Source organism: Scyliorhinus canicula, chromosome 5, assembly GCF_902713615.1.
Source record: "Scyliorhinus canicula chromosome 5, sScyCan1.1, whole genome shotgun sequence".
Taxonomy (NCBI): domain Eukaryota; kingdom Metazoa; phylum Chordata; class Chondrichthyes; order Carcharhiniformes; family Scyliorhinidae; genus Scyliorhinus; species Scyliorhinus canicula.
In genome coordinates, this window is record NC_052150.1 from 174,469,543 (window position 1) to 174,494,349 (window position 24,807).

Sequence of the window (24,807 nt, forward strand, 5' to 3'; positions counted from 1 at the left end):
ACATTTGAGCAAATGAAAAGCGTGAAAAGAGGAAGTGAATCAAAATCTGTGACAGGAAGTCTGTTTCAGAGAATAAGATTTTTCCCATGCATATGGGACCCTTGGGCAGTGCGGTGGTGCAATGATTAGCACTGCTGCCTCACGGCCCCAGGTCACTCTCCGTGTGGAGGTTGCACATTCTCCCGTGTTGGTGTGGGTCTCACCCCCTGTGGTGAATATAGATGTATATATGTAATTCACACTGTCTTTGTAAGTGCAGTAGCGCTGTCCTACCACTAGGGGGAGTAGCGTGGGAGTACTTAGGAACTTGTACTGGGCTCCACCCTTGGTTCCGCCCATGACTCCTCCCCCTAGTGCAGTTGTATAAATACCCGTGTCCAGAGTCAGCCTGGGTCACTACGAGTTCATCGACAGGTAACAGGCTGGCTCTGAAGTAAGTCGATTAAAGCCTAGATTCACATCGGAAGCACGTGTCTGGTGAATTGATCGTTCCATCAATTTAATCGACTTAAAAACAGTAAAGATCGATTATGGAATCGGCCTTCAAGCCTGGACGCCTGGAACTCAACCCGCAGGATGCAGAGGCTAAAGAAATCTTCTCCCACTGGATCCGGTGCTTCAATGCCTACCTGGCCGAAGCGAGCACAGCCGAAACTACAGAGGATCAGAAGCTAAGTCTACTGCACGCGAGGGTGAGCCACAGAATCTCTATGCAACTAAACTCGGCTAGTTCATATACTGCAGCGCTAGCAGTTCTCAAAAAAATGTGTGTAAGGACCGTTAATGAAGTTTACGCTCGCCATGTGTTCACGATTTGCCGTCAGCGGCCTATGGAATCACTCGCCAAATTCCTGAGAGAACTTAATAATTTGTCCAATGACTGTAATTACCAAGCGGTTACCGCGGCTGAACACAGGGAATTGGCGGTACGCGATGTTTTTGTAGCGGGCCTCAGGTCTAACTATGTGCGCCAACAACTGCTGGGAAAAGGGGCCCAGGACTTAGAAACGACTGTGGAAGCTGCTACCACGATGGAAGTCCGCTTCCGCAGCCTTAATTCGTTCCCCGCGGATCCCGCGACCCAATCATGGGCCCCCGACCAGCGACTCCCCCAGGCCTGTGCTACGCGGCCGCCCAGCCACCATGCTGCCCCAGCCAGCCACAATGCTGCTCCAGCCAGCCACTATGCTGCTCCAGCCTGTCACTTCTGCGGCCAGAATCAGCACCCGCGGCAGCACTGCCCGGCCCGCAACGCGACCTGCAGCAGCTGCGGGTGAAAAGGGCATTACGCAAGAGTGTGCCTCGCAAAAAGGGCCCCAGCTTCCAACTCCCCAGCGACTCGCAGTAATCGCTCCCCTCACTCGCAGCCCTGCGGGGCCCGAAACGCTGCGGCCTTTGCCCCGATTCCACCCCCTTCAGCCACGTGCGATCCATGGGGGCCGCCATCTTGGAAAACCTCCACCACGCGGCCGGCCACGTGCGACTAATGGGGGCCGCCATCTTGGACGCCATCTTCCTCGCTGCCCGCCACGTGCGACTCATGGGGGCCTCCATCTTGGACGCCATCTTCCTCGCTGCCCGCCATGTGCGATCCACGGGCCCGATCGACATCTCCGCGCTCAAACAACTCAGCGGAGGAATTCGAATTAAACTACGAACTCAGAGGGCAGTCATCACGGGGCCACTCCAGCACAGCTGATCGAGCCGCCGACTACCCGCAACCCAGCGCGGTCACCCTGAACCAATCACGACCAAAGAATCTACGAAACTCGATGGCAGAGGTCCATATTAACGGGTACAAAATGCCTTGCCATTTCGACTCCGGGAGCACGGAGAGCTTCATACATCCAGACCTGGTAAGACGCTGTTCGCTCCCCGTTTTCCCCGCGCAGCAAACTATCGTGCTCGCTTCAGGCTCCCACTTGGTCCAGACCCAGGGGCGCACAGCCGCGACACTCACAATCCGAGGCGCTAGTTACTCGAAATTCAAACTCTACGTTTTGCCCGAACTCTGCGCGCCACTCTTATTAGGCCTAGACTTCCAGTGTAACCTCGAGCCTCACCCTCAGCTTCGGAGGGCCCCTGCCCCCACTCATGATCTGCAGCCTCTCTACGCTGCGAATACCCCCCCCCTCCTCTCTTTGCCAATATCACTAAGGACTGTAAACCCGTAGCCCCTCATAGCAGGCGGTATAGCCTGCACGATAGGGTATTTGTCAGAGCAGAGGGCCGAAGGCTACTCAGTGAGGGGGTTATAGAGACCAGCAATAGTCCCTGGAGAGCTCAGGTGGTGGTTGTTAAGACCGGGGAAAAATTCCGTATGGTGGTCGACTGCAGTCAGACTATAAATAGATATACGCTCCTCGACGCGTATCCCCTCCCCAGGATTGCAGACATGGTAAAGCAGATCGCCCAGTGCCGGCTCTTTTCCATGGTGGATCTGAAGTCTGCATACCACCAGCTCCCAATCCGCCCGGAGGACCGCCACTACACGGCATTCGAGGCCGATGGCCGCCTCTTCCATTTCCTCCGGGTCCCTTTCGGCGTCACGAATGGGGTCTCGGTGTTCCAACGAGCAATGGACTGAATGGTGGACCAGTGCGGGCTGCGGGCCACGTTTCCGTACTTGGACAATGTCACCATCTGCGGCTATGACCAGCAGGACCACGACGCCAACCTCCACCGTTTTCTCCAGACGGCACAGAAACTGAACCTCACGTACAACAAGGAGAAATGCGTTTTCCGCACATCCAGACTAGCCATCCTCGGCTATGTCGTGGAAAACGGAGTCCTGGGCCCCGACCCGGACCACATGGGCCCCCTCTTAGAACTCCCCCCCCCCCCCCCCCCCTCCCCCCCCTCATTGTCCCAAGGCCCTCAAAAGGTGCTTGGGATTTTTTTCCTACTACGCCCAGTGGGTCCCTCAATAGCGGACAAAGCCCGCCCACTCTTCAGGACCACACGATTTCCCCTGTCAGCCGAGGCACGCCAGGACTTCGACGGCATCAAGGAGGACATCGCCAAAGCGGCCATGCAGGCAGTGGATGAATCCACCCCATTTCAGGTTGAGAGCGACGCCTCAGAGGTAGCTCTTGCAGCCACGTTAAATCAGGCAGGGAGACCCGTTGCATTTTTCTCCCATACCCTCTCCGCTTCAGAACTCTAATCTCTTCAGTCGAGAAAGAAGCACGAGCCATTGTGGAGGCTATCCATCACTGGAGGCACTACCTCGCAGGTAGGAGGTTCACCCTCATCACCGACCAAAGATTGGTCGCCTTTATGTTTGATAACTCACAAAGGGGCAAAATTAAAAATGTTAAAATTCTGAGGTGGAGGATCGAACTCTCCACCTACAATTACGATATCAAATATCGACTCGGGAAGCTCAACGAGCCTCCGGATGCCCGATCCCGCGGGACATGCGCCAGCATGCAGATCGACCGATTAAAAGTCATCCACAATGACCTCTGCCACCCGGGGTTCACCCGGCTCGCCCACTACATTAGGGCCCGAAACCTGCCTTTCTCCAACGAGGAGGTAAAAGCGGTCACCAGGGACTGCCTGATCTGTGCGGAGTGCAAACCGCACTTCTATAGACCAGACAGGGCCCACCTGGTCAAGGCTTCTAGGCCCTTTGAACGCCTCGCGATTGATTTCAAAGGGCCACTCCCCTCAACTAACAAGAACGTTTACTTCTTAAACGTCGTAGACGAGTTCTCCCGCTTTCCATTCGCTGTCCCGTGCCCCGACATGACCACCCACACAGTCATTAGGGCCCTGCATAGCATCTTCACCCTGTTTGGTTTCCCCAGCTACGTCCACAGTGACCGAGGTTCGTCCTTCATGAGCGACGAGCTGCGTCAGTACCTGCTCGAAAAGGGCATTGCCTCGAGCAGGACTACCAGCTACAACCCCGGGGGAACAGACAGGTGGAAAGGGAGAATGCGACGGTCTGGAAGACCGTCTTACTGACCCTCCGGTCTAGAAAGCTCCAAGTCTCCCAGTGGCAGGAAGTCCTCCCAGTCGCGCTCCACGCTATTAGGTCCCTTTTGTGTACGGTGACCAACCAGACCCCTCACGAGAGGCTCTTCATTTTTTCCAGGGGCACACCACGGGGGTCTCACCTCCGGCATGGCTGAGGACGCCGGGCCCCGTACTCCTGAGAAAACACGTCAGGGCACACAAAACCGACCCCCTTGTTGAGAAGGTGCGCCTGCTCCACCCCAACCCCCAGTACGCATTCGTCGAGTTCCCTGACGGCCGTCAGGACACTGTATCCCTCTGGGATCTGGCACCCGCCGGATCCAGCGCCCCCTCTACCCCCGCAGAAGGATCTCTCACCGTACACCCCATGCTGCTGCCGCCCCCTCGCGCTCCCGAGCCTACGAGCTCGCTCCACCAGTTCCGCGCCCCGACGCCGGCAAGCCCCCAGTGGCTCCAGTTTCCGGTCGAACCAGGAGAGTATGAAGCTCGGATACAACCCTCCCTGGAGTCCCCCATCGTACCTCAGCACACGACACCCATACAGCCACCGCAAGAGGCTGCAACCCCGGTGCTCTGCAGATCTCAGCGGACAATCCGACGGCCGGACAGACTGAATTTATAGACTAGACCACCACCCCCACCGGACTTGATTTTTTTGAAGGGGGTGAATGTGGTGAATGTAATATAGATGTATATATGTAATTCACACTGTCTTGAAAGCGCAGTAGCGCTGTCCTACCACTAGGGGAAGTAGCGTGGGAGCACTTAGGAACTTGTACTGGGCTCCACCCTTGGTTCCGCCCATGACTCCTCCCCCTAGTCCAGCTGTATAAATACCCGTGTCCAGAGTCAGCCTGGGTCACTATGAGTCCATCGACAGGTAAAAGGCTGGCTCTGAAGTAAGTCGATTAAAGCCTAGATTCACATCGGAAACACATGTCTGGTGAATTGATGGTTCCATCACCCCCTCAAGCCAAAGATATGCAGGGTAGGTGGATCGGCCATATCTTTTTAATAAAACAGTAAAAAATGTATACATTTACAAACATTAATTTTGCGTTGGAGAAATAGGATATCCTCCCCTTAGTACCAACGTACGAGGAGTGGGGGTAGGATACTCTGATTATTAAAACAGTTCACAACACAGTTCTACAAAAAAAATGGAACAAGCACTAAACTTTGTGCTGGAGAGACCAGATACCCTCGTCATGCTAAATTGATCCTTAATTGGAATTTTTAAAAAAAGGATATGAGAACCTGAAGGTAGGGTCAATTGGGACTCAGAAGCCTGCACCCTGGGGGAAATTGTCACCCAGCCATGATTTTCTCCAAATTAGCCAGTTAGTAGCCAGAGAGCAGGCTTGCTGTCCAATTCAGGGTCACAAGCAGGCCCTTGAAGCTGGAAGGCCATTAAGAGGCCCCTCAACAGGTAAGAAGCAGCAGACTGCCTTCTCAGGTAAGAGAGAGAGGAGCTCAAGATTGAGATCCTCACAGCTACAGTATGAGAAATGGTTCAGTGACTTATATGGGTTGCTCAGGTCATTGAATACATCTTCAAATGCTATTTCCTGTCCACAACACCACCAACCTCATATTGCTCAATGAACCATAACCCCATCACTCACCCATCAACTATACAATTTAGGGCAGAATGTTACGCTTCCCCCAAGGCAGGTTCTGAGACTGGGAGGAGCGTAAAATTGAATGGATGGGATTGCTCCTGGGATCCTGTCTACCCAAACCCAGATGCAATTTCACGCTTGGGCGGGCAGAGCCTCGGGCGGGAATCCCACCATTTCATCACTGAAGGCATTTAAGCAACCACTTAAGGGCCCTTTCCCACCCAGCCTAATTTTTTACACTAGCAAGTTTACTGGGCGGTGGGGGTGGGGGGGGGGCTCGATTTGAAGCCCTTCTTGGAGTTAAAGTGCCCTCCTCCCTGGGACGTTGGAACCCGCTTAACATCCTTAACATTCTATACTTAGAGTAATACCAGCACTAATCAATGCTACAAGATGCATTTCGCAGTTTCCACATACCTCCAGCCATTCACCTATGACAGGCACATTGCACCACACTCACTGACACTCTTCCCTCTCTCTTGCAGAAAAAGATAGCACATAATACGAGGAAGCATGAAAGAACATGAGCATGAGAAATATGAGCAAGAGTAGATATTTGCCCCATTGGGCATGCTGCACCATTCAATATATTCATGGCTGATCTTCTACCTCATTTATGCCCATTCCCAGATTCTTGATTCCCCAAGATACTAAAACGCTGTCTATTTGGCTTTAAAATTATTTAACAATGGAGCATTCACAACTTAAAGGGTAGCAAATTCCAAAGATTTATACTAATACAAGAGCAAAATATTTTGGATGCTGGAAATCTGAAATAAAAACAAAATGCTAGAAATACTGAGCAGGTCAAACAGCTTTGGAGAGAAAATCTCTTTCTCTTCACACATTCTGCCTACCTGAATATTTCAAACATTTTCTGTTTTTTATTCCAAATATTCACAATCCTCTAAGTGAAGAAATTTATTTCCCCTTACTCTGAGACTGTGCCACCGTGATCTATACTCCCCAGCCAAGAGAACGGCCTCTCAGTGTCTACAATGTCAAGTCCATTCAGAATCGTTGTAATTCAATGGGGTCACCTCTCCTGTACTCTGGAAAATATTGGCCCAATATACTCCGCCTCTCATCCTAGGAATCAATTTAATGAACTGGCAGGTAACAGGTATATCTACATCTCCTCAGCCCCTTGGAGGAGATAGCACTGACCAAGGCCTTTGCAACCAGTGTCGCTGAATGTATCCAGCATGACGGTATGTTCCTTCCTCATGAATCTTCTCAAATCCCACTTTATCCTCACCCTGCAAACTTGTGTGAAGTACAAGCTACAAATGGTGTGGGCATGAGCCTCTTGTTTCCATGCATCCGCCATTTCCCCCATTCCACGTATATACTTTCAGATATCCTAGACCTGTCACCTGGCCAACAAGTGTTGCCTCACTACGAAGGGTGAGAAGAAGCCCACATGCCCTAAGAAGAAGCAGCATTATTTAATCTAACACTTATTGCCACCAACTCCAATACTGGTACTGCACATTCTTTGAACAGTGGCAGAATGAACACTCATGGTGAAGCACCAGACATAAATGGGCTGCAGCAAGGCCAGGAAGAAAATATAGAGGAAGTCCTATCTTCCCAGAGAGCAACTTCATAGATGGACTCTGGTCCAGAAGACTCAGATGAGGTCTGTGATGGGTCAGCCTTCTGGAAAAGCCTACATGATGGGCAAGTGCACATAACTGCTTGGTGCATTGGCAGGCCTGCCCAAGAGCTTCTTGTCAATATCAAGGAGCATGGAGAGGTATGGTTGTACATTGGCATAGGGCTTTGCGCAGAGCCTGGGATTCGTCCTTTCCAGCATCAAGTGGTGGTCAACTCCATGAAATCTCTGACCCAGCCATGATGCAACTTCCAATGGTTGATACCTCAGTTTCCATTGCAGCATAGGCAGAAGCCATGCAACATCCGAGTTCTGCAATGAAAATCAAACTGACAGCACATGTTAATTATGCAAATATACTGACCCTGGAAAATTTTAGCTAGTCAGTGTGCTTTTCTACTAGCCAAAATCACAAAATTGCCCTAATGGGCTAAGCCTGTGATTTGTGGCAAAAACTAACTTTGAAAGTAGCTCTTGGAACTATGAGTATTGAAGATCAAACAAATTTAAAAACTATTTGTCACAGGAGTTATAAATTAATTTGGATTCAGGATCGAATTTGATAGAAGTCATAACTTTTGAATATCAGGTGAATTGAACCTTATATTCCCACTGATATTCAACTGATAATAGTTATTTTCTTTTTTTTAAATAAATTTAGAGTACCCAATTAATTTTATCCAATTAAGGGGCAATTTAGCATGTGCAATTCCGCCTACTCTGCACATCTTTTGGTTGTGGGGGCGAAACCCACGCAAACACAGGGAGAATGTGCAACTCCACACGGACAGTGACCCAGAGCCGGGATCGAACCTGGGACCTCGGCGCCGATAGGCAGCTGTGCTAACCACTGCGCCACCGTGCTGCCCCATAGTTATTTTCTTAATACATGGCATTTTTGACCAAGTTGTTCTGTGTTAGAACTGATTATTGGATGGATGTAAATAAGACTTATTTCTAATTGAGCCCATTTTCACAGCTGAGAAATGCTGGTGGATTGGAACCACTTGTTGAACTGCTCCATTCTAATAATGATGAAGTGAGGCGCAATGCCTGTTGGGCTGTACTTGTCTGTGGAAAAGATGACCCAACAACAGCTGAACTTTGTAAGTTAGGGTAAGTATGGAGAAGAATAAGCAGCTATAATTGAATGCTAAGTGCCAGGAAACAAAACATAATGCAACATCCTTTCCAATTCATGATCCTTTGAAGAAGTGATTTGTCAGAGCAAGTCAACTATAGTGCACAACATTGCTGAGAATATGTTTTAGATTGTAAATGCCCTTTAGGTAACTGTTATCACTTTGGTGGCTTCATAATCTTCGACATTTACACAAGTTTGTCTCCCCAGGAAGGAGCATTTAAATTACCTTTCATTGCTACTGCCCAGTGCTCACAGTGATTACATTTTGCTGTGTCTGTTAGTCATTAAAAATAATCACTTTATACAGATGGAATAAACATTCTTATGTTTTTAAAGCCTGTGTTCTGTTATTTTCTAGTATCAGTTCTCTATATAGCAGTTTCATTTTAATTTATTTTAATGGAAACCTCTACAGGTGGTAAGAAATTGTGATAATTCTCAATGAGGAGCAATTAACAATAATGCAGTATGGTTTATATTGCAATTACCTAATTCTATTCATTACAGTGTTGACTGAACTGCATGCATATCAGTCTGCCAAAAATTAAACATATCAATTGTAAATTTATATTGCCAGAAATATAAGTGTGCTGATTTAAAACTGATGGCTGAATTATTAATAATAATTGGACCAATTTACAATTTTTCTATTCCTTTTGTTTGGTATCCTAAGCCATCCCACTAAGACAACTCGACCTCTGCCTATGCCGTAATGTAACTTGTGCCAGGAGTACTCGAGTGTCAATTTCCACCCGCCCTCAGGGAAAGGAGGCATATTCCATTACCTAGCTGGTTTGCTGTACACATCATGTTTAGTTAGGTCCAATATTAGTTGGTTCCTTGATCATCTGGAAATACTCAACAAAGCATTCATGGCATATCTGATATCACTTAATCTACATTTAGGCAGTTTTTGTTGGTGTTTTGGCATACAAAGTTTGAATGTCTGATTGAGTCAATTAGAATAATTTTGAGAAGGTAAATGCTACTTTGAATTGGCATCCGAGTTGAAAGGTACAGATTTCATCTGAGTCCATGTCAAGATATTTAGTGTCCTACCCTATTTAAAGAACTTGGCATTACACTCAGTTTACGGGAAGGATGTACTACACTAACTAGTTAAAAAATGAATATGTTTTTTTGGATAGGAAATATCAATCAATCAAAAGGACAGAAAAACCTATCACTAAACTACATCATAGTAAAATAACCACATCATCAGTTCATTCGAGGTACAAATCCAACATCAGTTCCAAATTGTACATCTCAGGAAAGGCTGCCAGAATGGATGGAAGATAGATAGTTCATCTATTTTTCTATCAACAAGTGATGTTTCATCCAAATGGAAAGCAGCAGTCATCACCACTTTTTCATTCCCTATAGTTTTCGTGAGCTTTCATACGGTTGTCCTTTGCGATTCTGGTCTGTAGCATGGATTTCTCCCTAATAAGTACAATGTGTTCTGCTTCCACTCAGATGAACAGCATTGGCAGAGAGTAGTTGAAATAGACAATATAGGGAAACAGAAGTTCAATAGGCTTTTGGGAGCCAGAAAAGGTTTATTAGTGAATTACTTTATCTTAATATATGCAGTTTATTTTACATGTTTTTTTAATGTTTGTGTTTATTGAGATAAAGGACTCCAATGCTGAGGAACTGAGAATATTCTGTAATTTAATGGTCAGATACAATGCAGAACATTAATTTCCCACAAAATGTGCCAAAGTGCCATTCATAAAAAAGCATTCTTACTGCATTAATATGACTTGCATTTCTAACACTTTTATTTAGCCTTTGAGTGAGTTGCATGAGCTTCTATTGACTTTGAAGAAAGAGCTCATATCATCCATTAATGTCTAGACTTCCCAAATTAATTTTACTTCTGATCTTAGAACCCATCGAAATAGCTTCTCAGACTATTTTCTGTTAATTTTTATCTGAAAGTTCAACACAATACGTGAAAGGAATTGATACAATTGTGATTGGGTAATTAATTTTGTTTTATAGAGCTTTGGAAATCCTCCAAGAAATAAACCTGTCCTCCAATCGCAAGAACAGTTTTAGTGACGCAGCTGTGAAAAGACTGCTTGACCATAACACAGCTCTCAAATATTGTCTGACTGGCTACTTGTCATCCGCTGACATAATTGCAGATGGTTTCTATGATCCTGGTTGGGTAAATTTTAGTTATATTTCTCATTTTACATAAGATATTCAGCACAGAAACAACCCATTCAGGATGACTAGTCCATTCCAGCTAATAACAATTTCAATGAAAAATAGATATCCCGGATCCTATTTCCTGTTTTTATGTCAGGTTAGTTGATGGGTAAACCCAGTAAAAATTGCAAAATTTAAATTGGTATCAGCAACTACAGCTGCATGTTGGAATCTGAGTTCTCTTAGAGACAAATTTTCATCATGATTTTTGCTGTAGAACTGTCATTAAAGCAACTTCATATTGATGGTTCTACAGTTGATTCTGCCAACTGGATCATGCTAATATAGACCTCCTGATCAATATTAACATGATCATTGATTACCTGCACTCTATTTAAGTGACCTTAAAATAATGTAAATTAAGTAATGCTGCATAGTTTGCAGAATGACCAACATTGCCAAAGATTATGTTTAATGCAAAAATGCATAAAAAAGAGAGCTGACCTTTTTATTTATTCATTTATTCTTGGGATGTGGGCATTGCTAGCAAGGCAATACCTGTAGTTACTTCTTGTCCAAAATATACTTACCCATAAATTTTGTATAGGTACATTCCAAAACATTACAAATTGAATATTACAAAAGTGTAGTAGAATTAAACTTTTCTCCAAAGCGTGTTCCACTCTGAAGTGTCTCAATACAATAGTTTTGATATTTACAATATGCATTCCATGTCAGGAGTTCAACCTAAATGTTCTACACACTTTGCAAATGTTCAGTGTGCTGTATCTGAAAGGCCTGAGACACTGCCTTTCCCTGTTTTGCCTCTATGGAGGCTACCCCAAGCTTTAGTATACCCCTTCAGCATTCGTCCTGGACCTTCGAATGTGCCAGTCTGCAATATATTGTAATGGATAACTCTTTGAATGGAAGATCAGCCTATTTTGGGCAGACCAACTTTCACCAAGTTGATGGTTCATTTTAGTGTGTGTCCCTGCAAACAGCTCGTAGAACACACAGTTCTGCATCATGTAGTTACTCAGATGAAACTCAACAAAAACATCTCTTTCCAGACCGTCTTTGCAAAGGTACATTCCAGAAGGACGTGGACAACAGTTTTCTTCCTCACCATGGCCACATCAGGGGCAATACCTCGATACCAGACTAAGCTAGAGTCACAGACTAATGTCACAGACTCTCGCCGGTTGTGGCAAGGCTTAAATAACGGGCTGCAAAGCAACGCCGAGTAGAATCTCCGGCAGCAGCGCACCCCTCCCCGATGAACTCAATGCATTCTATGACCTGTTCAAGCAGGAAACATTCAAACCGTTGCCAACTGCCCAGCAGCCACAGACACACCCATACTACCGTCACAGCTTCCAAAGACAAATCAGCCTTCTCGAAAGTGAAACCTTGGAAAACGACAGGTCCTGACGCGATCCCTGATCGTGCACTCAGATCCTGCGCGGACCAACTGGCAGATGTGTTTGTGGATATCTTCAACCTCTCCCTATTCCGTTCTGAGGTTCTCACCTGCTTCAAGAAGACTCAGGCAACGTGCTTCAAAGACTGCCGTCCGGTGGCCTTGACATCGATCATTATGGAGTTCTTTGAGAGGTTGGTCATGAGGCACATCACCTCCATACTCCCAGAATGCCTTGATCCTCTGCAATTCGCATACCGCCACAACCGGTCCGCAGCAGAATCAATCTCCCTGGCCTTACATTTATCCCTAAAGCATTTCAACAACAAGGACTCCTATGTCAGATTCCTATTCATTGACCACAGCTCTGCCTTCAACACCATAATCCCAGCCAAGCTCATATCAAAGCTCTAAAACCTAGGACTTGGCTCCTCCCTCTGCAACTGACCTATAGGCCAGAATCAGTAGATATAAACAACAACACCTCCTCCATGATAGCCCTCAATACCGGGTCCCGCAAGGCTTTGTACTTAGCCCCCACTATACTCCCTATACACACATGACTGTGTGGCAAAATTTGGTTCCAACTCCGTCTACAAGTTTGTTGATGACACGATCGTAGTGGGCCAGATCTCAAACAATGGTCAGTCAGAGTAGAGGACAGAGTTAGAGAACCTAATGGAGTGGTGTAACGACAGCAATCTCTCTCTCAATGTCAGCAAAACTAAAGAGCTGGTCAATAAAGAGCCCTCAAGAAGCAAACCTGTGCACACCCCTGTCTGTATCAATGATGCCACTATAAAACCACAGTTGTAGCTGATACTCTTCAGGCTATCCCCCCAGTATTCTGTAGTGAATCCATGAATGAACCACCATAAATGGGAGAGTTGCAACAAGCAATCAAACAATGAAAAACAACAAAGCCTATGGCTGTGATAGTATTCCAGCTGAAGTCTTCAAAACTGGTGGGTTTTTGCTCACATCAAGATGTCAATACTATGTTAATGATATTGTTGATATAAAGGCGAAGGGCATTGTTTAATTTAGTACTTGGAGCACATATAAATAAGGGACAGCTGGGCCACTGGGCATTAAAGAAGAGCTAAAAGACGGGACAAAGTCAATAAATTCAGTAAAGAAAAGCCCTGTGTCTTGGTTTTGACTACACCAATTAACTTGAATCCTGTTAACATAAGACTCCATATACTCAACCTATGGATTTCTGAAAAATACTCTTTTCCGCCCCCCCCCCCCCCCCCCCCCCCCCCAACCTCAGGAATGCAACAATTGTAATTATCTTCAATAAGGGAAATAAATCATGTAGAAATGATTGAGATATTTTTTTCTTGTCTATAGCAGGGAAAATCACACACATCCTGAATTGCCGACTTCCTGAGGCTGATGAAATCCTCCCAGAGACATAGAGGCTTCTAGGCTACCTTCTGACATGGTCTTTGTTATCATAGAATCCCTGCAGTGCCGAAGGAGACCATTCAGCCCATCGAGTCTGCACCGACCCTCTGAAAGAGTAACCTACCTCAGCGCACTTCAATTTTGGCATGGAGGCGATTGAGGTTCCATAGACATACATGGACCTGAAATCTCCGTTTGGGCAGCTGTGTTCTCTTCCCGGAGGTGAATATCCTCTGATTTACACTCGCAGTGGGAGTGAGAATCCAGAGGCTATTTACTATCCCTTGCATTCAAATTCATGCATGGTGGGTATTGTGAAGGATTCCATCGCAAATCCTGCTATCGGGGGGTCATTTTGAGTGGGCGGCCCAGTTGCGCTGTCTGGTGACTTGCCCTCCCCTCCAGCCACCCCTACAATGCAATTCCGCCCCCACCTCCAGCACTACAGGATTTGCTGGGTCAACCCCGCTTGATGCCTCTTCCCCCCCCCCCCCCCCAATAATAGAGGCCCCCTTCACCCAAAGACCCGCACCATCCTCAAAGAATTCCAGTAGATTTCTCAAGCATAATTTCCCTTTCAGAAATTTATGCTGATTCTGTACGATCCTGCCACTGTTTTCCAAGTGCTCTGCTATTAAATCCTTGATAAGAGTCCAGAATTTTCCCCACTTCCAACGTCAGGCTTACTGGTCTATAATTCCCTGTTTTCTCTCTACTTTTCTTTTTAAATAGCGGGGTTACATTAGCAACTTTCCAATCTGTAGGAACTGTTCAAGAATCTATAGAATCTTGGAAGATGACCACAATTTCATTTCATTTCAATGCATCCACTATTTCTAGAGCCACTTCCTCAAGTACTTTGCGATGTAAATGATCAGGCCCTGGGAATTTATCGGCCTTGAATCCCATCAATTTCCCCTGTGCCATTTCTCTAATGTGGACCTCCTTCAGTTCCTCCCTCTCACTAAACCCTGTGTTCTCCAGTTTCTGGTATGTTATTTGTGTCCTCCTTTGTGAAGACCGAACCACAGTATGACCTACATTTGTCTTCACAAATTCTTTCCCTTCACATACCTGTAGAAACTTTTATAGTCAATTTTTATGTTCTCCGCAAACTTACTCTCATACTCTACATTCTTAATCAATCCCTTGGTCCTCCTTTACTGAATTCTAAACTGCTCCCACTCTTAAGGTCTGTTCCTTTTCTTGGTCAATTTGTATCATTCTTCCATGGATCTAATACTGGGCACATTTCAACGGAAACATTTCAAAGTGTCATTTTGAGCGTGTTTGGCTGGGTGTTCCTCAACGGCTGCGTTGGCGAGATCGCAGCCCATATTCAACGCCACTTAGTGTAAAAAATGAGCCCCCATGAGCTTCTCGCCATTACTGGCTGTCTCGTGTCTGATTTGCCAGACTCCTGCCTCAGCTTCTAGACGTTAACGAGGGGAAGCTGCTTTTAAACGTTCCCGCACCGCTTACTCCCAATCAACACATAAGCATGGCAGTACTCGGACCTGCTATTTGTTTTGGGGATGCTGACCTGATCAAACTCCTCAACGCTGTGAATGAGAGGTGGGGCATCCTGTTCCCCCAAGGGGGTTGGATGATCAGCAGCAGGGTCAACAATGCCGCCTGGGTGGCAGTGGCAGTGGTTATCAGTGTGGGCAGCATGATCAAGAGGATCGCCGTCCAATGTCGGAATAAAACCAACGACCTCCACCAAGCTACCAGGGTAAGTTACCATCTCTCCCCTGGCATCAGTTCTGCCTGGCATCCCTCAAATTCCTAAATCCCCTTCCCATAAATCACTGGCTGACACCTCGCATCCTTCCCACGCCCGTTCTTCATGCTTCTTCCTCAGAGCCGCCCTAGGATCCACCAGCACAACCCTTTCATGTCCAGGTGTAGTGCCCAGACATGCCACCTGCTATAGACACCTCCCATACCCATCAAGCATGCGGCTCACAATGCCCTCTCTTTGTCTCCGCAGGAGAATATAGCCCATAATAGGCGGTAAAGGGCCAAGACAAGGGGGCAGGATGCCAGAGATCCGAGTCCGAGTACTCTATGAGGAACAGGCCTGGTGATCACAGAGTTGGCTGAGGAGAGAGCAGGCACCGATAGCGAGGTTAGCCTGCACCAGAGAGGTGAGGATCCACTGCCCCTTCACCTAGATGACCTGTCTCAAGTGAGTAGTTCATGTCAGACAAAGTGATCCTTCCCCCCCTCACTGCCCACATGTCCATTGTCTCTCTGTATCTCCATTTGATGAGGCCAGGACATCCAAATTCATCCCCCCACCCCCCCAATCCCTCGGAGGAGAGCTCTGAGAAGAACACCATAGAGGTATCACAGCTCTCATTCCCACCTTCCACCTGTTCAGAGACACACACCTTGGTGGGTGACATTAGTGGACAGGCTTCAGGGGCACTATCTGCTATCAGGTGGGCAGAAACATCCAAGGGAGACGGCAGTCGCATATCTGCTGGATCCCAGGACACAGCTGGGTCCCAGTCAGATGTCGAGCCTCTGGACAAGGATCTCCCAGAGCTGATGCAGATAATAGGCCAGAGCTATTACATTTAGAAGGGGATGTAAGCGGCATTCGAGTGACTGGATAGCCGATTGGAGGAGTCCCAAAGGCTTTGTGTGCAGGGTATGGTGCCAGTAATGCGTGGCAGGGAGGCTAACACTGCTCGGATAACAACTGCAGTGGAAAGCCTGGAGCACAACATCTGTGCCTTGAGTGGTGATGCCCAAGTCATGGCTCAGTCTGTGATGACCATGGCCAACGGCCTCAACAACATGTCTAGTCGATGAGGGACATGTCTCAGACACTGGTGAATATTGCCAAGGCACTGAAGAGCATGGCCCAGTCACTGAGGATGATCGCTGAGGGCGTGGTCACCATAGTGTAGACAATGGGGAGCCGCCAGGACTGGCAGAACCAGGTGGCTCAGAGACCTCAGTTGCTCACTCCAGCTGCTTCTCTAACCCATGGAGTCCCCATGGGCCCTACGGGCATCGTCAGGGAGGAGGGTGCGCTGGAGGCCAACCCAGAGTCTGCCACCAAGGAGGCTACAGTGGTCTCCATTTCTTTTGAATTCCTCCTCCTGACACCAGTGCATCTTAAGGGCAGCGGGCAGAACATGGTGACACCTGTGACACTGGTAAATCCGCCAGGGCCCTCTGTCTCCAGGCCCTCCAGAGGACATGCGCCAAAGGCCAGAGGGCGCGGAAAGCAGCAGGCTGCCTCCACCTCTGATGTGAATACTGGGGAATCCTGGGGACACACCTAGATGTAGCAGTAGATCACGAAAGATCAGGAAGATTGAGGAACACTGAGTGGGCGCTGAGAGTCACTATCTGTAGCTAGGAGGAATGGAAATGTCTAATGTTCACTAAACATTTTACACCTGATACATGTGAACCCTTTGTCACGTTAATCTTCATGATAGGCCTGCCTGCACACCCACCCCCTGATTCCCTCTGCTCACCCCCTAGCGTGATGTTACACAGAGCCTTGGAGGGGGCGGAACGGGGTGGTTGATGTGAGCGGAGGTGGAAAGGATGGAAATGGGGGGGGAAAGGAGGGAAATGGGGACAGGGGGATTGGGGGGAAGAAGGGAAATGGAAGGGGGATTGGAGGTTCAGTGGCTGCAGTGGAGTCCAAAACGAAAGGCACAAAGAAACATTTTATTACGTAAATGATATACACAGTATACTTCAGGTGCCAACTGGGACTACTCGTGTCCGGCTCTCATCTGGGCCAGCTTTATGCTGGAATGCATTTACTCCGCTGATGGGCTCCTGCCCCTCGGTGGGGAAGCTCGTATTCTACAAGGCTCATGGAAGGTTAATTGGTCCATCTCAGTAGGTCTTGTCCACGTTATAACGGGGAAAGGAGGAAAATAGGGAGGGGGGATTGTAGGGAGAAGGAGGGAAATTAGGGGGGGGGGGGAGTGGGGTAGTTCAGCTGATGGACATAGCCTTGTCCTATGAGAATTTGGTGAGGATGGGGGCTCCTGTTCCTCCCGGCACGCCGTCCGTCTGCCATCTCCATCTTCTCCCCGGGTTCATCCTCCAGCCCTCCTGGTCCACCTCCTCCAGGATGTTGCCCCACAGCTGCGCCAGGTTGTGGAGGGCACAGCGGACTACCACAAAGCAAGAGATTCTGGGGGTGTACTTCAGGGCACCACCAGAGCAGTCCAGGCGTCAGAATCGCATTTTGCGCAGTCCGATGCACCACTTATGACAGCACAGGTGGCAACATGGACCTCATTGTAATAAGTCTCCACATTGGTCTTAGGCCTCTGAACCGGCGCCATTAGCCAGCACCTTAGTGGGTACCCCTTGTCTCCCAAGAGCCAATCTGTCATCCTGGAATGGTCCTCGAAGACACCAAGGTCTCCGAGTGCCCCAGGATGTAGTTGTCATGCACGCTCCCTGGGTAGCAGGCGCATGTGTATGATATGGAGGCGGTGGATTCACACAACCTGAACATTCAGGGAGTGGAACCCCTTCCGATTAATAAAAGACACCCTCTGATGCCCCGGTGTATGCAGGGCAACGTGCATGCCATCAATTGCCTCCTGCACCTGGGGCATCCAGGCGATGGCAGCAAATCCTGCATCTTGGTGGGCCTGGTCCAGCTTAAAGATGATAAAGTTTGATGCCTGGGCATACAGGGCACCTGTAACTTCCTGGATGCACCGGTGGGCTGTAGATTATGAAATGCCATACAGATCCCCGCTTGAGCCCTTGAATGAACCGACGGCATAAACGTTGAGGGCTGTGATGACCTTCATGGCCACTGGGAGTGGGTGTCTTCCTCCTCCATGGGGTACCAAGTCCACGAGGACATGGCACAGGTGCCGCACTGTCTCGCCCCTGAGAACAGAGTCTTCTGTGGCACATCCTGTCTGTCATCTCATTGAAAGACAAATGACGCCTATATACCTTGGGATGTAGCTGGCCTCTCCCTCTGGGATACTGCAAGACCTGGATAGAGTGGACGTGGAGAGGATGTTTCCACTTGTCGGAAAAACTAGAACCAGAGGACACCATCTCAGACTAAAGGGGCAATCCTTTAAAACAGAGATGAGGAGGAATATCTTCAGCTAGAGGGTGGTGAATCTGTGGAACTCTTTGCCACAGAAGGCTGTGGAGGCCAATTCACTGAGTGACAGAAAGAGATAGGTTCTTGATTAATAAGGGATTCAGGGGTTATGGGGAGAAGGCAAGAGAATGGGGATGAGAAAATATCAGCCATGATTCAATGGTGGAGCAGATCCAATGGGCCGAATGATCTAATTCTGCTCCTATGTCTTATGGTCTTATGGACACACTGCATCTGATTCTGGCAGGGAGGGTCCAAGTGGTGAAGATCAACGTTTTGCCGATGTTTCTATTTGTATTCCAGACGCTTCTGATTTCTGTACCAAAGGCCTTTTTCAGACTCTGTATGGGCAGGGAAGGTACCAAGGGTTAAGAGGACCCTGTTAGAGACAGAAGGGGGAGTTGGCATTGCAGAACGTGCTGCAGTATTATTGGGCGCCGAACGTGGGGAAGGTGATGGGACAGAATAGAGGAAAAATCCTGTAGGGGTCCAACCTGAGGGCTATGTGACGGCGGCATTGCCACTGGTGCCAAGGAAATACACAGAGAACCCAGTGGTACACAGTGAAGTTCTGGAACCAGTTGAGGAGGCATTTCAGGATAGAGGAGATGTTGGTGTTAACCCCGCTGTGCGAAAACCATAGATTCAAGCCGGGATGTGCAGGAAGTGGAGAGAATTGGGGCTGGCCAGGATAAGAGATTTGTACTTAGAAGAGAGGTTTGCCAATATAGAGGAACTGAAGGAGCGGGCAGAGCTCCCAAGAGGAAGTGAGTTTAGATACTTGCAGGTTAGGGACTTCGCGCGGACGGTTTGGAAAGAATTCCCCAGATTATCGAGATATGCCCTGCTGGAGCGATTGTTGCTTCTTGACTTGGAAGGGGAGGGCAGGATCAGAGACATTTCTGGGTGGCTGGGAGAGCAGGGTGCTGAGCAGGTGATAAAGATTAAGGAGAAGTGGGAGGGGAGCTGGGAGAGTAGATAAACTGGGGAGTGTGGAGTGAGGCGCTATGAAAGGTAAACGCGACTTCCTCATATGCAAGGATGAGCCTGATACAGTTCCAGGTGGTACACAGGGCGCATATGACTCGGGCAGGAATGAGTGAGTCTTCCAGGAAGTGGCAGAAGACTGCGAGAAGTGTGGGCGGGGACCAGCAAACCACATGCATATGTTCTGGGGTTGCAAGACGTTGGAGAGATTCTGGGTGGGAGTGTTCGCGGCACTAATGAGGATAGTGGGGGAGGAGGTTGGGTCAGATCCTTTGGTGGCGATATTTGGGATATCGGAGAGCCGGAGCTGATGGAGGGGAGGAAGGCCGTGTTGTGGCCTTCGCCTCTCTGATTGCCCAACAAAGAATTTTATTGGAATGCCGTCCTGGCTGGGAGACTTTTCTGACTGTCTTCCGCATGTACTAGATCAAATATGAAGTGAGCAGTTCAGCGGAGGGCTTCAAGGCAAGGTAGGGGTTGTTCGTGACATGTTTGAAGAGTTCTTAGTCACGGGAGGAGGGGGGTGAAAATATACCATTTGTATAAGTTTGGAATAAAATAATTTTTATTTAAAAGGAAATGTCTCGTGCTTTAGAAGAGAGGATCAGAGAGGTAGATATCAGGAAGAGAATGGGTGAGGAAATTTGAGGTCATGATGAGAATTAGTAGAATTTTGAAGGGAGGGTGAGACTTAAGATGAGAAAATGAGTCTTGGGAGAAAGCTCCAGGGGGCAAAGGCACAGTTGCCTGTGGATCAGCATCTGAGGTGGTGCACAGGAACTGAGAATAATCTTAAATCTATAACGAATGTAAAAATTAAAAATATTATAGGTGCAGTAAAGGTTAAAAGCCTGGGTTGACTTCGGGTGGCAGCCATGGAGTGAGTGGTCGCACATTAGGTGGCTTCTGCCTGAGGTTTGTTTTTTTGGTCCTTTTCACCAGCACGGTAGCATGGTGGTTAGCATAAATGCTTCACAGCTCCAGGGTCCCAAGTTCGATTTCCGGCTGGGTCACTGTCTGTGTGGAGTCTGCACGTCCTCCCCGTGTGTGCGTGGGTTTCCTCCGGGTGCTCCGGTTTCCTCCCACAGTCCAAAGATGTGCGGGTTAGGTGGATTGGCCATGCTAAATTGCCCGTAGTGTCCTAAAAAGTAAGGTTAAGGGGGGGGGTTGTTGGGTTACGGGTATAGGGTGGATACGTGGGTTTGAGTAGGGTGATCATTGCTCGGCACAACATCGAGGGCCGAAGGGCCTGTTCTGTGCTGTACTGTTCTATGTTCTATTTTGCGGGGTGTTACTGAGTTGGAAAATGGAAACTATTCCTTTCTTTGTTCTTTGAGCTCGGAGAGGGAAGGATGGCGGACATATATGGGGAGTTGATGAAGAAAGGGCTTTGGTTGCAGAAGTAAAACTGAAATGAGGAGAGGAGCTCAGAGTTGTTGTAGAGGCGGGCTATAGAGTGAGGGCCTGCGGAAGGCAAACACCTCCTGCTCTTGTGTGAGACTGAGTCTCATCCAGTTTAAGGTGGTGCACTGGGCGCACATGCTGGTGTCATGAATGAGTTGGTTCTTTCCACGAGTAGAAGATAGGTGCGGGCAAATCATGTCCACATGATTGGGCATGCCCGAAATTGGAGGGGTTTTGGGGGGCCTTTCCATAAGTTATGTCAAAGATGCTGGGTGGTAAAGGCGGTGCCAAACCCATGGGTGGCAATATTTGGGGTTTTGGAAGATCCAGGAGTGTAGGTGAGGCGAGAGGTTGACATGTTGGCCTTTGCCTCCCTGAAAATATTGGTCGGATGGTGGGACTCGGAGTCACCTAGAGTGATGGTGCGGTTGACTGAGTGACTTTGCGGAGATTCTGCACCTGGATAAAGTTTGCGATTAGAAGCGCAGGTGAGAGGTTCTTTTCGAGGTGGAGGTTGTTCTTTGACTTCTTTAAAGAGTGTTGCAACGTCAGTGGGGAGTGAGGTGGTTCTCTGTGGGGGAGGTCTTTTGTTATTATAGTTTAGAAATGGAGCAGGGGCTGGGACAGATGAGTTCGGGTGTTTGGAGTGATTTGTGAAGGTTGATTTCTGATGGATTGGCCATGCTAAATTACCCCTTGATTAAAAAAAAAAGAACAGGGTACTCTAAATTTATATTTAAAAAGTTATGTCTGCAGACAGATTGGCAGTTTCTTTCCAAGCAATTCAGAATTGTCAGATTACAAGGTGAGCAGAAACAAGCTGAGAAGCAGCTTTTGAAGGAATACAGCCAGAGTTTTTGCACGTTTCTGACAGGATTCACGTCTTTTCTTTAAAGCAGTGTCAAAAGATCTCTCTTTCTCAAAGTAGTGTACCCAGACTTCTCTGTAAAGCAGGTATTCCTGAATGATAATTGTATTCAACAATGGATTGAGAGCTGAAATTTCTTTTTGTTTGGGTGGGAAAGATTGCAGTTCAGGGTTACTGTTCCACTTGTTACACCACCCTAGGCCAGCGAGCGGTCGATTCCGGCCTCAGAGCCACACGCAAGGGAATTGACCAATAATTTGTATAAAAATTCCCGAAGTCTTTGCCCTTGGCTGCCCAATAATTTACAGTCACCAGGTTTGTAAGTTGAAACACAATTATCGTTTATTTATAACAGAAATAAAGATCAAATATGCAGTAGTTACAACAGAATATCGGCAAGCTAACCTATTACGCCCCCCCCCAACCTTTTACTGTCCCACTCTCTACCCACGCACACAAGACAGACAAACACAGAGGGGTAAAGGGGTAAAATAATAAGGATTAAGGCAAAAGTAAGAGTCCTTGCTTTCGATGTTGAATTCTTTGCAGGTTGTCGTCTCAGCATGTTGATTGACCGTTGTACAGTTGGTGATAGTTTTCTTGCAGCAACATTCATTCAGTATTCACAGGCAGTGGGATTTATTCTGGAGAGATCCTATAGCCTTCAACTCAAAGGTCTAGCTTTGAGCTTACTCTCTCAAGACTTTTTGGGTGCGAGTCTCTGGCCTCGTTGCGCTCTCGCTCGAAGCATAACGAGGCCGGTGACTAGCAGGAGAGGCCAGAAACGAGATGTCAGCCAGGCGCAAACAGTTTGCGATGCAACCGGCCTGCTCCTGTAGGCAAAATCGGGATCTCACCATAGCGTGGCGAGAAACCAATTCTCACCACCTGGCAGTTCCTCATGTCTGCACCATGGTGTTGGTGCCCTCGGTGATGCTAATCAGTAACTGGGACATGCAATGCAATGCCTTGGCAATGCCCATCTCGGCCATATCCGCAGAACCTCATCAAGGTTGGCCTGGTGCTAGGTGACATCTTCCAGCGAGGCAGTCATTCTGCCGAGAACATCAGCCATGGCCATCACCGACTATGAGATGCCTTGGACACCTTCACTCATGGTACTGAAGTCGTGCACCAGGCTGTCTCCTGCGGTTGCCACCCTAGCAGTGTTGGCCTCGGTGCCACTCATTGCCGGCACCATTTCCTGCACCCCTAGCCTCTGGGACTCCTCCAAGCTTCTATGGCTTTTGTAGAGTGGCGCTGACAGGTTCCTGCCTCCACCTGATACGCATCAGCAGCAGTGTGGTGCTCACCAGAATGTGCCCTGAAGTATGTTCACTATCATGTCCCACCGAATGCGTGTATCTGCGCTGGCGGAGGGTGGGGATGACAGCTGTACCGTGACCACAGTTGCATCCTCGGAGCTCTCTTCTGAGGTGTTCTCTTTGGAGTCAAGAGAGGGGCCCACCCAGAATGGGCCAGTGCCGTCAGCTGGAGGACCTGCGGGAGAATGGACATGTGGTCAGTGGGACATAAGGTCAGTCAGTCAGGCAATCGCTACTCACATTTGACAGGTCCCCCAGGTGGAGCCCAGTGGTTCCTCACCTCTGTGGTGTCCGCCAGCCTCTGCGTGGGTGACCGATCTGTCCTCGACGACCCCAGTCACCTCCAGGAGCCGCTCCTCGAAGAAAGTGAGGTTTCCTATGTCTGGCACCCCTCTGCCAATCTGGGCCCTCTCCCGCCAATTGTGAGAGAGCTTTTCCTGAGGCGACACAGAGACATCATTAGCCACACGCGTGGGTCAGTGGTGTGTTAAAGATATTTAAATACTGTGACTGACATGGGAGCACAGTGTTTAGCACTTTTGCCTCACAGCGCCAGGAACCCGGGTTCAATTCTGACGTTGGGTGACTGGGTGGAATGGGGTTTGCACGTTCTCTCGATGTCTGCTTGGGCTTCTCTGGTTTCCTACCACAGTCCAAAGATGTGCAGGTTAGGGGAACTGGCCATGCTAATATTGCCCAAAGGTAAGGTGGGGTTACAGGGATTGGGGCGGGAGACTGGGTCTAAGTAGGGTGTTCTATCAGAGCAAGGGATGATGTGGACTTGATGGGCCGAATGGCCTCCTGCACCGTAGGGATTCTATGATTCTATGAGTTAGTAATAATGTTTGTTTCAATATATCATATCCCTTTTTTTCATGGATTCACTCCTGGGGCAAAATTCACCGGGGACCGACGTGACGCCCATTTCCGGCGGTAAAAAGCGATGTGGATGACTCCGGCGTTGGGGCCTTCTTTTAAGGCGGTAATCTCCCTTCCCGAAAGGGCCAGCAGTGGACTGACGCGATACGCGTCAGTTTCACCAGCTGCGGAAGTGGCGAGTCCCGGCGTTTGTGTGGTGGGGAGAGAGAGACCCGGCGTTGGGGGGGGGGGGGGAAAGAGAGACCCGGCGTTGGGGGGGGGGGGGGGGGGGGGGGGGGAAGAGAGACCCGGCGTTGGGGGGGGGGGAAGAGAGACCCCGGCGTTGGGGGGGGGGGGGGGAAGAGGAGGAAGAGAAATCCGGCGTTGGGGGGGGGGGGGGGGGGGGGGGGGAGGGGAGGGAGAGAGGGGGAGGGAGGGGGAGGGAGGAGGGAGGGAGGAGGGAGGGAGGGGGGCGGTTGCGGCGTTGAGTTGAGAGGAGAGGGGAGAAGGGGGTTACCTGCGTTGAGAGGGGAGGGCGTTACGTCATTGAGTTGAGAGGAGAGGAGGGGGGGGTTACCTGCGTTGAGAGGAGAGGGGGGTACCGGTGTTGAGAGAGGGGGGGCGGCGTTGGAGGGGGTAGTGGTGGTGAGGGGGGGGTTGGGGGTAGGGGGCAGCGGCGTGCAGAGGGTGGGGGGGCGACGGATGGCCGGTGCCAACGCACCGTCGCACCCCTCTGCACGCCGCTGCCCCAACCCCCCACCACCCTACCCCCTCCAATGCCCCTACCCCCCACCGCCCATACCCCCCCTCCCACCCGCACCTACCCCCCTCCCCACCACCCCTACCCCCCTCCCACCACCACCACTACCCCCCTTCCCA

At 48.9% G+C, this 24,807-nt stretch overlaps 1 protein-coding gene across 4 annotated transcripts in view; it reads left to right on the forward strand.

Moving 5' to 3' along the window:
• Positions 1 to 24,807, forward strand: part of armc3 (armadillo repeat containing 3) — a 191,054-nt gene that overhangs the window by 131,590 nt on the left and 34,657 nt on the right. For all 4 annotated transcript variants that reach the window (XM_038798110.1, XM_038798109.1, XM_038798111.1 and 1 more), the window contains 2 exons: positions 8,204 to 8,340; positions 10,376 to 10,544. In XM_038798110.1, the coding sequence (XP_038654038.1) occupies positions 8,204 to 8,340; positions 10,376 to 10,544 (306 nt within the window). The remainder of the gene's footprint in view (positions 1 to 8,203; positions 8,341 to 10,375; positions 10,545 to 24,807) is intronic.